This window comes from Chlorocebus sabaeus, chromosome 3, assembly GCF_047675955.1.
Source record: "Chlorocebus sabaeus isolate Y175 chromosome 3, mChlSab1.0.hap1, whole genome shotgun sequence".
NCBI classification, from domain to species: domain Eukaryota; kingdom Metazoa; phylum Chordata; class Mammalia; order Primates; family Cercopithecidae; genus Chlorocebus; species Chlorocebus sabaeus.
In genome coordinates, this window is record NC_132906.1 from 14,570 (window position 1) to 31,604 (window position 17,035).

General features: G+C 39.8%; 1 protein-coding gene across 2 annotated transcripts in view; it reads right to left on the reverse strand.

Moving 5' to 3' along the window:
• The window catches only part of MRPL57 (mitochondrial ribosomal protein L57), a 24,247-nt gene continuing 7,212 nt past the window's right edge, over nucleotides 1–17,035 (reverse strand). The window contains exons 2-4 of one of the 2 annotated variants that reach the window (XR_012091674.1): nucleotides 8,463–8,588; nucleotides 4,743–5,341; nucleotides 1–3,226 (exon numbers count right to left, since the gene is read on the reverse strand). Coding sequence is in view for 1 of the 2 variants with exons in the window: in XM_073012641.1 (XP_072868742.1) it covers nucleotides 4,851–5,216 (366 nt within the window). In the remaining variant the exon portion in view is untranslated. Of the gene's footprint in view, nucleotides 5,342–8,462; nucleotides 8,589–17,035 lie in introns of both variants that reach the window. The other variant, XM_073012641.1, reaches the window with a different exon arrangement.

The window sequence follows — 17,035 nt, forward strand, 5'->3', positions numbered from 1 at the left end:
GAAATGACAATGTGGATTTATTAATGTTTAAAGTTTATACTCTGGAAAATACCTTGTGAAGGGAACAAAAAGACAAGCCACATATTGAAAGAAAATATTTGCAAAAGACAGATCTGAGAAAGAATTTGTATTCAAAATATATACAAAATTCTTAAAACTGAACAATAAGTTAAACAGCCCAATTAAAAATGCACACAGATCTGAACGGACACCTCACCAAAGATGATCTACAGATGGCAAGTAAACATACAAAAACATGCTCAACATAGTAGATAACTGAAAACCGCAATGAGATAGCACAGCTGGTCTATATCTGTTAGAACTGCTAAACTCTTTCAAAAATGACAAATGGCTGGAGGAAAAACAAGAACTCTTTTCACTGCTGGTGGAACACAGTGTATAAGACCAAAATATGCCACTCCAACATATAATGGTAGGAAACCAGAATATGCCACCCAAAAATATGTCCCTTTGGCTTAAGAATTATTCCAAGCTGATTATTTTGAAAAAAAAAAAAAAGCTAACCAAGGAAGTTCTGAAAACAGAGTAGAAGTTACCCTTGTGTAAGGAAAATTTACATCTATAAAGGAAATCCCCATTTAAAAGCTACCCCTCTCAGCACCAAGAAGAGAAGGATAACTAAATGACTAAAGAGTCTTATCAATGGAGAATGCATGGACTTAAGTCTGTATAACAAACCTTACCCTTGTCTACTATGCTTTTGGTGGTTAACTCCCCACTACTGCACCTCAAATCTTCTTTCTTTATGTTGCAGATAGTATTTATGCTTGAATCGAAAGCCACCTGTTGGAGATTTACTCATTTTTCCCTGAGTACCTTCCATGTATCCATAAGGTATACATGTTTTTAAACTTTCCTGTTTTTCTCATTTTAATCTGTCATTTGTTACAGAGGGTCCCATATAAGAATTCCGAAAACATAGAAAATTCTTTTTCTTCCCCTATTACAAGTTGGGCAGTTTTTTCCAAAGCTAAACAAGTCTCACCTTACAATCCAAAAATCACATTCCTAAATATTTTGACAACTACTTTGATGTTATTTCTAAATAAAAGCTACCATGCAATTATTTACAGAAGCTCTATTCATAATGACCAAAGGAAAAAAATAATCAGAAAGTCTTATAGTAGATGACTGTGTGGGAATCCACTCAGACATCAAGAGTTCTTATAAGGATTATTTAAATGAAAGCATTTGAGATACTGAAGACAAAGGAAGAAATCTTACCAGAACTTACTTTATCCAATTAAACCAGAGTACCCAGGAAAAATACGGCTGCCATTAACTCCATCCAAGGAGTTTCTTGCAAATTCAGCTGCCATGAAGACAGTGTACTCTTTCCCATTAACACTGATAAATGAAAATGAAATCCTAAGCTCCCAACTGACTGAACAGACCAACTCGTGGCTGAGGGAACCCCAGAGTAATTTTCAAAATTGAATTCTCAGCTTGGCCAGGATGGGATGATGCGGGTCAGATACACCTCGTTATACCCCCTCGTTTGCTAACCATGATGACGCTTTATTCCCTAAGGATTAAACAGAAACCAGCCCTTTCAAAGGCTCCACCACTGATATCAACCTCTCCTTTCTTGCCTGATAAGCGACCACCCATGACGGAGAGGTTCTGGCCTGCATACAGAGGATGCACAGAGCGAGTTTTCATGTCCTCTGCTTCACCTTTTAATGTCAGAGGGCTGAAAACTCCACCCTGGGATCATGCTAACACTGCCATTTTTTGTACATGGAACCCATGAAGAAACAAGAAACTCAATTGCACAAACATGCATTTCTCCTCTCATAAATATTCATGACTCCTCCTAGAGTTTATTAAATATATGTATTTGCCAATTCCACTCAGCATAAATTGCTATTTCCTTTACATCACCCTTGAAGCATCTGTTTCTGGCTTCTGGCTGGAGGCTATGCTTCCCAGCCTGTCAGAAGGACAATCCTGCAGGCTGCAACCCTTTATAGGAAAAAAATCTCTCACTGGGTGTGGTGGCTCATGCCTGTAATCCCAGCACTTTGGGAGGCCAAGGCAGGTGGATCAACTGAGGTCAGGAGTTTGAGACCAGCCTGGCCAACATGATGAAACCCTGTCTCTACTAAAAATATAAAAAAATAGCCAGGCTTGGTGATGGGCATCTGTAATCCCAGCTAATTGGGAGGATGAGGCAGGAGAATCGCTTGAACCCAGAAGGTGGAGGTTGCAGTGAGCCAAGATCACACCATTGCACTCCAGCCTGGGCAATAAAGTGAAACTCCATCTCAAACAAACAAACAAAAAAAAACATAAAAATAAAGAAATGTCTCCTTTCCAAATTTATGAATGTCATCATTCTTCCGTTGACAGCATTAAAACGTTCAAAAAGACCTTCCATACTCTCCCACAAAAGCCCTAGAAATTGTCATTTTGTTAATCATTTTGGATGCTGAAGAACTTGTAATCCAATGAGTAGAAATGTTAATACCCCATTTATTGCTGTCAACCTGCCAATTCTCAGGAGTTTGTATAAACCTAAATCTGAAAGGATCTCATCCCATTAGGATTTTTGTCTCCTTTTCTGTTGCCTTTACCCACTGGCTCTGCCAACAGGGGTCTTTCTTTCTCCTTAGCTATCTTTGGATATGGGGGCTCCATCTTCTGTGCCACCTTAGGGAATGCCTTTTGCATGCATGGCTAAGTCATTGAAAAGCCTACATTTTCAGTAACATTTTGAGTGAGTACTCTGTGAAGCTGGGTTGGAATCTCAGGCTTCTTTGTCTGGAAGGTAACTCTTGGGCTACAAGTTTCTTGTCCTAGCTTTGGTTTTGAGGCTTCTGTGTTCTCCTCTTGGGTTGGAAGTTATTCCTGGCTTTTTGTTTCATGGTGTCTCTGTGATCTTGATCTTGCTCCTTTCATGGGAACTTCTCAGTTGAATAAATTCTCCCTCCTCAAACCTCTGCTGACCATGTGTTCCACCAATATGGAACTAATTCTGTCTACTTCCTTTCCTGTTTGCATGACTTTACTAAGAATAAGAATTATTTAGAACTTTAATGACTCCTTTGAGAAAATTTTTATCTTCCAAATTGCCTCCTTTTAGGCCTTTCCTTTCCCATTTGAGTCTCTCAACTCCTTATAATCACTGAAACTTTAGGCACCCTGCTCCATGCCTTGAAGGCTCTCACCATGTTCAAGAATCTGCAAAAGCAAACACCTGGGGCTGAAAAATAAAATAGAAAAAAATTATTTCTCTGCCTCCGTAAGATTGTATGTCAAAACAAAAGAAACTGTTACAAATCTCCAAAAGTATTAGCGAGAAAAAAGCTTTAGCCCTCATATGAAGAAGATAAAAATTTGTTCCATTTTCCAGAAACACAGTTATAATACAAATATAAAATGGGGCAAAGACAAAAACCAAGTCTTCTATATAAACTAGTGAATTTTGTATTATTGTAATCACATTATTCAGGGTTCTCCAGAAAGGCAGAATCAATGTGATATATGTAGATAGATAGATGAGAGAAGACTCATTAGGGGAATTGGTTCACATAATTATGGAGGCTGAGAAGTTCCACGATAGCCTGTCTCCAAGTTGGAGAACCAGGAAAGCGCCAAGTTGGAGAACCAGGAAAGGGTTGCATGGCTCAGTCCAGGTCCAAAGGACTCAGAATGAGGGAAGCCAATGGTGTAACTCTCATTCTGAGGCCAAAGGCCTGAGACCCTGAAGTTCTGATGTCAACGGCAGGAAAAGAAGGATGTTTCCATTTCAGAAGGAGATAATTCCCCTTTCCTATTCCTTTTTGTTCCATCTGGGTTCTCAACCAATTGGATGGTACCTGTATTCATCCATTTTTACACTGCTATGAAGAAACACTTGAGTCTGAGCAATTTATAAAGAAGAGGTTTAATGGGCTGACAGTTCCACATGGCTGGAGGGGCCTCACAATCATGATGGAAGGGAAAGCAAAGACGTCCTTCTTCACATGGCAGCAACAAGGAGAAGCTGAGCCAAATGGGAAAAGCTCCTTATAAAAACATCAGATCATGAGAACTCACTCACTATCATGAGAACAGCATGGCAGTAACCACCACCATGATTCAATCACCTCCCACTGGGTCCCTCCCACGACATGTAGGAATTATAGGAACTACAATTCAAGATGAGATCTGAGTGGGGACACAGCCAAACCATATCTGTGCCCATCTACATTGGGGCTGGGTTATCTCAGTGTCTTGCGGAAACACCCTCACACATATGCCCAGAAATTGTGTTTTACCAGCTATGTGTATCTCTTAATCCAATCAAGTAGATGTCTAAAATTAACCATCAGAATATTTATGCCTGATTCATGGCTGAAATTTCAGCATGAAAGCTATGAAATCTCTATTTGTGTTTGTATGTCTATTAATGTGTGTTATGTATATGTGATATTTTCTTAACTCAGGATAGCGTTGCAAAATTCATTTATAAAATCCTTTAAAGGTGCTCCATTCTAACTTGGCTTGGAAAAAAATAAGCATTTATAAATAAATATTCACCAAACTCCTACAAATATAGGAACTGATCAAATGTTAAGTTAACACGATTTGGATAAAACTAAGTTAAATAAGGTTAATATAATATTTTTGGTATAATAAAACAACTGTGTCTTCAAAGTTACCACTATTGAATTTAAAACAAGCATAAATTCCTATTCTGTTTGAGTTCTAGTCAAATAAGCTAATATTATACTTACTAGAAACGTAAAATCTTAAAGCTTATAGATTTGATTCTAATTAAGTTGTCATTCTTATAAAAAACATTATTTCTTTTTTACGGTGAAAAGATATACATATATTTAGAGTTAGCCAGCTGGACTTGGTTTAGATGATCCCAATTTTGTTGCAACATCCAAAGCATCACAATCAGGAGCCAGTCGAACATATGCCTTCTTCTCTTTTTCAGGTGGAATCAGGATGTTGACTGTGGCCACATCCATTTCCCAGAGCTTCTTCACAGCCTGTTTGATCTGGTGCTTGTTGGCTTTAACAGCCACAATGAACACAAGCATGTTGTTTTCTTCTATCTTCTTCATGGCGGACTCAGTGGTCAGCGGAAACTTGATGATAGCATAGTGGTCAAGCTTGTTTCTCCTGGGGGTGATCTTCCAAGGATATTTGGGCTGCCTCCGGAGTCGCAGTGTCTTGGGCCACCTCAAGGTGAGTGACATGCGGATCTTCTTTTTTGTGTGTTGCTGTGGACAACTTTCAACACTGCCTTCTTGGCCTTTAAAGCCTTCGCTTTGGCTTTGGCTTTAGGAGGGGCAGCAGCTTCCTTCTTCACTTTTGGTGCCATCTTGTGAAAAGCAAAAAACATTATTTCAAAAATAATTTGTTTACTGTAAACCTGCTTAATAGTAGCTTCCAAAATACTTTTGGTAATTTTTAACCTTAAAGTTAAGCTAAGTAAAAGATTTGCATTAAATATCTAGACCATTTATAAATAAGATACGATACTAAAACATTAATTACTGAACATAAATAATTCAAGTTTATATAATTTTGGCTTCTTATTTTTACAGAGAGACTAAAGATATTTTGGCCCTTTAACAAACATGGTTTTATCTGCCACAATGAGAAACTGTACTATGAGGAAACACATCCCTGTAGATGTTGGGAGATGGTATACTCATACCTTTTCTAACCTACTATAGAATACTAATATATGACAGTTTATAACTGTTTACTTCCTAGTTTTCTCTGGAAAATAAAAGATTACTAAGTATTAAAATTATAATCAATATATGTAAATAAAACTACTAGAAATAATAGAATAACTAGAAACGACTCTATGCAAAGCATACAAGAAAAGTAGGGCATGTTTCGCAAGTAAAGTAGGATGTATTTTTTATAAGGAAAACCATACAAAAGATACAAATAAAAACGGATATCTAACCTTATATTTGTATGGGTTATATTTGTATGGGTAAAATGTTATGTTTTCAGAAATTATATAAAATTCCTGGAAATTTGTCAGTGTCCTCCTTATCCATGCTATGTGCCAGTATAGAGTTATGAGTCATAATTCCAATTATTATTTTAAATGTTGTGCCAGGTACAGTGGCTCATGCCTGTAATCCCAGCACTTTGGGAGGCCGAGGCGGGTGGATCACAAGGTCAGGAGATCAAGACCATCCTGACTGACACGGTGAAACTCCTTCTCTACTAAAAATACAAAAAATTAGCCGGGCGTGGTGGCAGGCACCTGTAATCACAGCTACTCCAGAGGCTGAGGCAGGAGAATGGCGTGAACCCGGGAGGAGGAGCTTGCAGTGAGCCGAGATTGCAGCACTGTACTCCAGCCTGGGTGACAGAGCAAGACTCCATTTCTAAATAAATAAATAAATGTTGTATGCCACAGAAAAAGTCGAATATCCTTTTCAATTGTGGTATAATCACAGCCATTTCATATTCTTTGTCATTTAGATATTCTTTCCCCCTGATGCTTTCCTGAAAGCTCCTGCAATCAGCTACAGGTCAGAATGTTCATCTCCAATACAGGACTCCCTCTGAGACTCATGGAAAAGAGTATGACAGGTACTCTGGTTAAAGACTTCTGATGATATTGCTTAAATAACTTTAAGACCATATACTTGACTCAGTGAAGATCTCCAGAAGCCTGGTGGAGAAATTGGTGGGTTCATGAGACTGCTAACCCAAGATCCAGCAAGACTGGAATTGATTACATGGCACTGAATGAACTGATGAAAATTGATTATAATTTTATAGCTTTTTAGAGCATTGCTGGTTCTTTAATGTTCTAATTTCTGGATTTAAGAAATCTCTTTCTCTTAATCTAACTGTAACTTACAACAATTTAATAGGTTATACTTTTGTAAACAGAAATGAAGCATTTATCTTTTTTTCCCTGCCTAATCTCTCCAGAATTTTGAAATTCTTACTGAATACTCTTATTTTCATGATGATATAGTTATTAGTAAAAGTCCAATAAGAATCTGTTCACCTTATAACAGGACATAATTGGAAAATTTGGTTATATTATCAAGGTTTTTACTGGAATATCATATTTTGGAAGTGTACCTAAGATCAGTTACGACCAGCAATTTTAAGGAAGTAAGGCTGACTTTTATGGAGACAATGCTTACAAAGCACTGTGAGAAATGGGAAAGTTCTTCAAAGATTGTAAAAAGTCACAATTTCTTACTATAAGATTGCTATCCACTATTTGTGTGTGTGTGTGTGTGTGTGTGTGTTCTAAATCTGTTGTCCTAGCTTGCTCTGGCATGTCTGGACAGAACTAGACAAGCCCCAGCCCATAGTGTATGCCATTCCTTATTTGGAGATGCTTCCTTAACTATACCTGGCAACTTCCTTTTCTTTCTTTGTTCTATTCCCCTTACCTAATTAAGAAAGTTTTAAACTAATAGCCAATTGGGTAAAGTGTAAAATGTGAGGTTCTATTCCAGCCAATGGAAACTGGACACAGCAGTAGGGTAGACGCATCAGGTTATAAGTAACTCTGTCTCCTTTGTTCAGTGTGCTCTTGTGGCTGGACAGCTATTGAGTAGCACCCTTTCTGCAGAAAGTAAAGCTCACCTTGCTAAGAGATCATTTGTTCCCATGTTAATTCTTTTTGTTGTTTTGTTTTTTGGAACACCAGAAACTTCATTCCCAACAGCACTCTGAGAAAAGCCAGGCTGATACTTAGATTACAGGGTTCACAGCCTTACAGGTTAGTAAAGAAGGTCATTTCCTAGTAGGCCCAGGAATTTAGAGATATTTTGGGGGCCTCAAGAAGAGAGGAATTCACACAAAGCTATAAGGACTGCAGCTGAAATTTGATAGTATGTTCTTAGCTTGGCTTTTAGCCTGAATAAGGCCTTTAAAAGTCAAATCTGAGATTCTGTATGAAAACTTCCAGCAAAGAAACTTGAAAGCACCTATGTGGTCATCTCCTGTTCTTGCTGCACTTACGTAAATAATCAAGCAAAATCTAACAAAACTAGACTTATTTTTAAAACAAGAATAGTCTTACTTTGATTATGATCAAAAATGATGGTTACTACAGAGAAATTTATAACTATTTCCAAAACAATGGAAAACTATAACTTGGCTGGGCATGCTGGCACATGCCTATAATTCCAGCACTTTGAGAGGCCAGGAGTTCAAGATCAGCCTGGGCAACATGGTGAAACCCCGTCTCTACCAAAAATACAAACATTAGATGGGCACGATGACATGTGCTTGTAGTCCCAGCTAATGAGGAGACTAAGGAGGGAGGATCACTTGCACCAAGGAGGTAGAGGTTACAGTGAGCTGAGATTGTTGCACCTTTGCATTCCAGCCTGGGCGACAGAGCCAGAGCCTGTCACAAAAAAAATTTTTTTTAAGGAAAGCTATAGCTATTGTGGGTTATCAGATTCTAGTCTTGTTTATTGTTTTGGGGCTATTTTTACCTCTTTGTAAACTGGATCCTGCCATCTGATGAATTTTGTCCCACGATGATACTTGTGGAATAAGAAGTCAAGTATTGTCTCTCCTACTACTGTATCTATTGTCAGTTAATTTGAAGGTCTCCAACCCTGGAACAAAGTTAGAAGAGGAAGGTTTTGCTCCCCAAAATGCATAACCAAACTGTGGTACATTCATGCAATGGAATACTATTTAGCCATAGAAAGGAACAAGCTATCAACTCACACAAAGACATGAGTGAATCTTGTATGCACATTGCTAAGTGGAAGAAGACAGTCTGAGAATACACACAGTGTGACCTCATTTAATGAGACACTGCAGAAGGCAAACCACACAGATGGGAAGCCATTGGCTCCATGGGGTGGGGTTTGAAGCATTCCATATGATACTTTAATAGTGGGTACCTGACACTATGCATTGGTCAAACTACGTAGAATTTTACAACCAAATGGATAAATCAAACTCTATTCAAATTAAATAAAATTACTCAGGATGTGGAGTATCCCAGGACAGAATATATCATGTGAAAAAGAATTTAACTATGCTACAAATTACTATGGTTTGGATGTGGTTTGTCCCCGCAAAAACTCGTGTTGAAACTTGACCCCCAGTGTGGCAGTGTGGGGCGGTGGGGCCCAGTGGAACGTGTTTGGGTCATGGGGACAGATCCCTCATGAATAGGTTAATGTCCTCCATGGGGGTGAGTGAGTTCTACTCTCACAGGAATGGATTAATTCCTGCAGGAGTAGGTAGTTAACAAGAGTCTGGGTTGCTTGGCTTCCTTCTTGCTTTTGCTCTTGCTATGTGATCTCTGGTGCACCCCTTGCTCCCGTTCCACTTTCCACCATGAGATGAAAAAGACTGAGACTCCACCAGATGCAACTGCCCAATCTCAGACATTCCAGCCACCAGTATTGTGAGCCAAAAGGACCTTTTTTACTTATAAATTACCCAGTCTCAGGTATTCTGTTACAGAAGCATAAAACAGACTAAGACACAAATGTAGGAAAAAACTCACTGAAGGTGTAGGGAAAATAGTGTTGACCTAAGTCACTTTGAAAATGAATAGAATCCGTATGCTGAAGGCAAATGAACTATACTTCATCACTGGATTCCATTTTATAAAGTTCTTTCCAACAGAAGCATTTGTGAACAATTGTAAAACCACACTATGTATATCTGGAATAAAACAATGACTTACATAAGTCACAGATGGTAGGAACCAGGTCTCTCACTGTTGAAGTGGGAGGTTACAAATTAGCAAGGGGAGAAGGCTAGAATGATTCATGTGATAGTAGATCAGAGATGGAGACATCAACGTAAACTTATGTTTAGTTTAATATAGATACACACAGTTCTACATAGAAAACTTTATAATTAGGTGTGTATAGGTAGGTTAGACACACACATAAACTTCCTAGCGTTGCTAATGAGGGACAAGTGCTCATTCAACAATGTGCTCATTCGGCAGCCAGATGTAAGTTTTCCTACCATTCTGAAAGGAATCAGGCTCTTTGAAGAAATGTCTGATACTAGAACTGGGACACTAAATATAGGAGCCAGGATAATCTTGAAGTATCAGAAAGTAAGTAAGTACTAAAAAAAAAATTAAAATATATCAATGAAAAATAATAGCCAATAAAAACAGCTACCAATGGCCAACACAGGAATGAATTGTAGTGTTGAATAATAACTAAAGCTGAAAGTAATTATCTAGCTGTCTGTATTTGTATATACAGGTGAATAAGCAAATGGAGTTGCATAGAAATCTCCTTTGCAAAAGAATTCCAAATGATTTATGTAGACACTCAGCCATCAAGAAGGTGGAGCCAACTCCTCACTCCGTACGTGTGGGCTCCGCACAGTGACTTGCTCCAAAAGAACACATGCAGTATGGGCAAGGAGGAAAAATAACTTCACAGTGGAGAAACCTGACAAACAGTAGCTCTACCAAATTATCCAAGTGAACATCAAAGGTGACAGTTCACCTGGAGAACATGCAGTGACAATGGGGGACATTCTACAAAATTCCTGACCAATCCTCCTCAGTACTATCAAGGTCATCATGACATGGAAAGCCTGACACACTGTCACAGCCAGGAAGAGCCCACAGGGATGTGATGACTACATGTCATGCGGGATCCTGGATAGGATCCTGGGTCAGAGTAAGACAGAACCAAGGGCATCCAAATGAAATATGAACTGTAGTTAATAATAGTCTATCAGTATGGGTTCATTAATTATGACAAATTATATAAGATATTAATAAGCCATGTGAGACACACTGATAGAAGATGTTAATAAGAGCCGAAACTAGGTTGTAGCTATATGGGAAATGTCTGCATTTTTTTTTTTCTGTCAATTTCTGTGTGAGTAAAAAAATGATGTAAAATAAAACTTTATTTAAAACACAGTTATATTTTTTGAACACTTCCTTGTTTAATTATTTATACCATTAATTACTAGTAATTGACACTGTTAACTAGTCCTTTTTTTAAAATAAGAGCATTTATGATACAAAAAATTAAACAGTGCAGACTGATATATAAATCAAAACAAATGCTCTTTACATGTTTTCTGTTACAGTAGTCACACATATGTGTAAACTTAATTATTATCTTTTTTTCTTGTGCTGTGGTTATGTCCTGGGTTCATTCTCTAAAATGCTGTTTGCCTTAGACCTGGAAAAAAAATAATCTTACAGACTCTGTTACAATTCATGGCTAAATATTTTCAAAACAATGACTTTGTAAAAACATGTTCTAATGTAAAATTGATTCACTGTGATGGAATCACTTATTCCAAAGACTTCTTGTCTTTATTTTGTGCCCATGCCTACCTTTTAGCCATAATACAACAGAATCAAATATTAGCCACTGGGAAAAAATATTCAAAGAAAGAAAGAATGTGGAGAGAACTCATGACCATGATGATTCAATGTTTTACCACAATGCTTTTTAAAACAGAAGAGTGTAAAAGGATATTCAAAATCAATTTCCTCAGTGAGGCTTTGCAGAAAATGAGGAAACTAGAGAAACAAAAACGGCAGGACATTCTACAGGTGATTTTAGATGTTGGTATGTTTTGTGGGAAAAAAAATACTTTTACCTTTTAAAGAATCACAAAGAATTATTGGAAACCCAAACTCTGGAATGTTTGCAAATTTAGTTGAGCTTCTGTGTAATTATGCCTATATAGCTAGCCACGAAGTTGATGATTTTTTAAAAATCTGTGCCTTATTTGTATAATAAAATGCACTATGAATAATTAATGCTCATAGGAAAACATGTTAGACCTTGTGAAGGGAAAATCAATCTTGGGGACCCAAAATCACCAAACTAAAGGGAAAAGTCAAGCTGGGAACTGCTGAGGGCAAATCTGCCTCCCATTCTATCCAAAGTCACCCGTCTGCTCACCGAGATAAAGGCATATCTGATTGCCTCATTTGGAGAGAGTAATCAGCAACATAAAAGGATGAAACCATTTGTCTCTTACCAACCTATGACCTGGAAGCCCCCTGTCTGGCCTTCTGAATTTTCTGGACTGAACCAATGTACATCTTACACATATTGATTGATGTCTCATGTCTTCTGAAAATGTATACAACCAAGCTGAGCCCCTGCCACCTTAGGCCCGTGTTGTCAGGACCTCCTGAGGATGCATCATACGCGCGCATCCTCAAGCTTGGCAAAATACACTTTCTTTTTTTTTTTTTTTTTTTGAGACAGAGTCTCGCTTTGTTGCCCAGGCTGGAGTGCAGTGGCCGGATCTCAGCTCACTGCAAGCTCCCCCTCCCTGGTTCACGCCATTCTCCTGCCTCAGCCTCCCGAGTAGCTGGGACTACAGGCACCCGCCACCTCGCCTGGCTAGTTTTTTTTTGTATTTTTTTTAGTAGAGACGGGGTTTCACCGTGTTAGTCAGGATGGTCTCGATCTCCTGACCTCGTGATCCGCCCATCTCAGCCTCCCAAAGTGCTGGGATTACAGGCTTGAGCCACTGCGCTCAGCCGCAAAATACACTTTCTAAAAAATCTGAGAGCTGTCTCAGATTTTCAGGATTCACACGTGTAATGTAGCATGTCAATGTTTATAAAACAGACATTATTCTATCTACTATTACAAATATGCTGCCAATTAACCTTAGACTTTCTCAACAAAATAAAAAATGTTGATGAGACACAAATAATATATTTAAACTTAAATAATGTTGCAAGTCTTAATATGGCTACTTTTCAATTTTTCTATATTAATTTTAACTACTTTAACACTGTCAGAAAAATTAGTAATTAAAACATGAATAAAAGTGTTTACAGGGGGTGCACATGTTTCCTTCAGCCTCTGCCCATCCCCAGCTTTCATCCCAACTGTCCTGATGGTGGCTCTAAGCATTGCTCCTTTCTCTGTACCAAGACCTCTCCCCAGAAACAAGCCCAAATCTTACCATATGGTATGGCATGCTGTGATGATGAACAGCGACAAACAGCCAAAGCCTCAGGGAAGGGAGGCTTTTGTAAAACAAGACTTGTAGAATGTAACATATGAAAGTAAAGCCCATAGCAAAGCTCCCTCCTCAGCACACGGGGAGCAGACAGGAAGCTTTTGCCTCACGTTCCTCAATGGCCTGCAGTCACGTCTCCCCAGGTCAGTCTTAAGGACAACGAAACTCTGGTCTTCAAGGTGGACACGCTATTAGGTGCTCCAAAGCCATGGTGACCCACTCTCGGGTGGGTCCCAAGGAGAACAAAGCTCTGGCTCTAATCCTAACCTTAACCCTGTCCCAAGACTTTGACCCTGAACCTAAACCCTGATCCCTACCCTAGTCCCTAATTCTGACCCTTACTTTGACCCTGACATTGGTGTTGACCCTGACCATGACCCTACCTCAAACTATACTTCTGGCCCTGACTCTGAGCATAGTCCCTGTTATTATGTTTACGATCTATCTCTAGTCTTACCCTCTAGTGGTAAATAGCTGTACCCAAAAGCACTTTTAAATTATTTAACTTCTTTTCCTTGAATTCTCTAAGGACATCCTAAAGGAGATGTCATTATGTATTTTGCAGTCTCTCTGAGTGGTATGGCTTCAGATAAGTTCTAATGTTTTGCAAGACATAAAAGGTTTGGAGGGTGACAGCACTGAGTTGTTTGGGATGCATGTTGGCATTCATGATAGTCATTGGTGCTGTTCTCCAAATATTTCTTTCTGGACTACTTCCAGGAAGGGACTACAAGAAGCAATTGGAAATTCTATTCGCTTTGCAACTGTGGGTTTTCCGGCCTGCTTCCTTTCTAAAGTATATTACTTTGTTTTTGGTTCATGAAATTATCCCTTTCTGTTTTCTGGATATTTATTTTCTTTATCTGTCATCTATCTACTTGCCTATCATCTATCTATTTACTATCTATCTTTTCTACCTTTCACTATCAAGAGCTTGGGTCAAGCAGGATAGAATTGCAGTGTATGTTCACTCTACCATTTAAAACAAGAGCTCTCGTAGGCATTCTCCATCATATCACAAACCTGAGCTTTCTAAAACAGGGTTTGGCAAGCTACCATGCACGGGCCATGTCTGACGCAGTCTGCGTTTGTAAGTAAAGTTGTAATGGGACACAGCCACGTACATGTGTTATATGACCTCTTTGGCTGCTTTCATGGTACAATGGAAGAGCTGAGTCATTGAGAGAGAGAGACCATAAGGCTTGGAAAACTTAAAATATTTAACATTTAGCCCTTTGCAGAAAATATTTGCTGACTCTTGTTTTAAAAGATCTCTGTTTAAAATGCTACCTATTGCCCTCTGGATAAAATCACAGCTCTTTACCACAATCGACACAGCTTCAGCCCTGCTTCTATATCCAGCCTCATCTATTATTTCTGCTCCTCCTCCTTATTTTCCTTCTGGTCATGCTGATGGATTGTCAGCTTCCCAGATGTGCGAGAATCTCTCCTCCCTTGACATTCTCATGCTCTCCGTCTGCCTCTCAAGAACTTCCTGTCCCATCTCTCATGACAGATCTCTTCTTCATTCTTTAAGATGCAGCCCCTTTGCTCCTTCCTTAAGGATGCCTGTCTGGCTCTATTTTGGGTGACATGCTCCTTCTGTATCTCCCAGAGCCATCCTGTGTCAGCTGTGGTATTTCTTTGCATCTCTGTGTCATATATCACCAAATCTGCCTAAGCTTGCGTGAGTCACTGCATGACAACTTCAGACTCCACCAGCATTGTCCCCACTAACCACAAGGCTTAGACATTTGTCCACTATGCTCGGGGTTGTGGGGTGGTAGCAGTAACTAGCTGGTGAGCATCATTTCTTACATCAGAATCAAATCTGTAGATCTCTGCCTTTCATACATATTTGGAGTTTAAAATTAGCATAAAGATTTTCCTTAAAATAAGAACAAATGGCTTGAGTAGGCTTTTGGAATGTATGATATTTTCACTGGTTCATTTCTGTGTTCAGCATTCCCACATGAATCTAAACACGACTCTACTCTTTTTTTTTTTTTTTTTTTTTTTTTGAGACGGAGTCTCGCTCTGTCTCCCAGGCTGGAGTGCAGTGGCCGGATCTCAGCTCACTGCAAGCTCCGCCTCCCGGGTTTACGCCATTCTCCTGCCTCAGCCTCCCGAGTAGCTGGGACTACAGGCGCCCGCCACCTCGCCCGGCTAATTTTTTGTATTTTTAGTAGAGACGGGGTTTCACCGTGTTCGCCAGGATGGTCTCGACCTCCTGACCTCATGATCCGCCCATCTCAGCCTCCCAAAGTGCTGGGATTACAGGCTTGAGCCACCGCGCCCGGCGACTCTACTCTTAGTAACTGTGTGACCCTGGGACAGTCACTCAATCTCCCTCAGCTAAATTTTGTTGTGTGAGTAATGAGAAGAGAGTTGTGATTTGTATTTAGTGAATAATAACAAACAAAAGGCATTTAGCTTTCTGGAAGCTGGTATGTAGTAGATCCTCATGAAATACTAGCTCTGTTGATAAAACTAGACCTAAAGAAGCTTTCAAAGTCAACAACAGTATCATGCAGTGAAGGACGTAGATGAGAAGCTGCTGCTGCAGCCTGCAGCTCCTGGAGGCCCCTTTTGTCCATGATTTAGCAGGAATGCACTACCTTTCCATGAGGAGACAGTGCCCACAGAAACCAAAGCCATTCTTTGAAGACAAACATGTTTTAACAGTCTTTACATTATGTAATAGTGTAATATAAATAATTTATTATTAATAATACTGTAAAATTATTTACATTATTATGTTATGACTTTTGTACAGACCTTTACACACAGGTATTCTGAAGTTGGTGGTCTGTGAGTAGCATCGAGTGATGACTGACACACTCTGACCTGGGGTAGAACAACACGTGCCCCTGCAGTTTGCTGAATTTCTGGGCATCACTACCTTTTTTCAAGAGTGTGTCTTCCTGTCCTCTAGAGTTTTGCCCACTTAAGCAATGGTTTTGCTGTAATAAAGAATTACACTATTGGCCAGGCGCGGTGGCTCAAGCCTGTAATCCCAGCACTTTGGGAGGCCGAGATGGGTGGATCACGAGGTCAGGAGATCGAGACCATCATGGCTAACACGGTGAAACTCCTTCTCTACTAAAAATACAAAAAAAATTAGCCGGCCGTGGTGGCGGGCACCTGTAGTCCCAGCCTGAGGCAAGAGAATGGCGTGAACCCAGAAAGTAGAGCTTGCAGTGAGTGGAGACTGCGCCACTGCACTCCAGCCTGGGCGACAGAGCAAGACTCTGTCTCAAAAAAAAAAAAAAAGAATTACACTGTTTATCAAAATATTACTTTGAAGAATACTGGTTCACATAGTTCAACATAGTTCAAGTTTTCTTAAACTATCAGGCCCACAGCTAATGCCAGTGGCTCCAAGGATGAGAAAGTAAAAAGGCCTTTTTTTCTCTTTTTTTTTTTTTTTTTTTGGCGAAGACACAAAAACACCACATTTCAAACTTTACTGTCTCATGCTACTCCCTGGAAAATTAAAAGTGAACATACTCCCCTCCTAGCCCAATCACAGCTAATGAATAACCAAGATCTCCTGCAGGTACCTCTGCCTTGGCTCTGTGAGCCTGGAGTTGCTGACTGGCACTGGGCAGCATGCAGCAGAGCTGGTCCCATTTCTCCATGTTTTCACCACTCTGTGGGGGACACAGGCACATTGAACAACCTGGGTCCTGGCCTGGCACTGGCTGGGAAGCTACTTGATGTCAGGCTCAATGTGGACTTCTGAGTTGAAAAGAGAGTATGGGTCACCCAGTCCCACTTACTCATTTTACCAAGAATGAAAATGGGGATCTATTCCAGACATGAGAGTACACATTGTAAGGCTGTGCAAGCTTGCTGCACTTGTATACACTCAGCACACACTTACTGATTGCCCAGCATGAGAGGGGCTCTAGTTCCCGGGGTCCCACCCTCCACAGAGGACAACAGCACCTCGAGGGACAGATGTGCAAAGAGCAAGGTGGGGGCCCTTCTGCTGGAGAGGTGGCCTGGGAGGATCCTTAGAAGAAGTGACAGCTGAGCTCTTCTCTGAAGGGTGAAG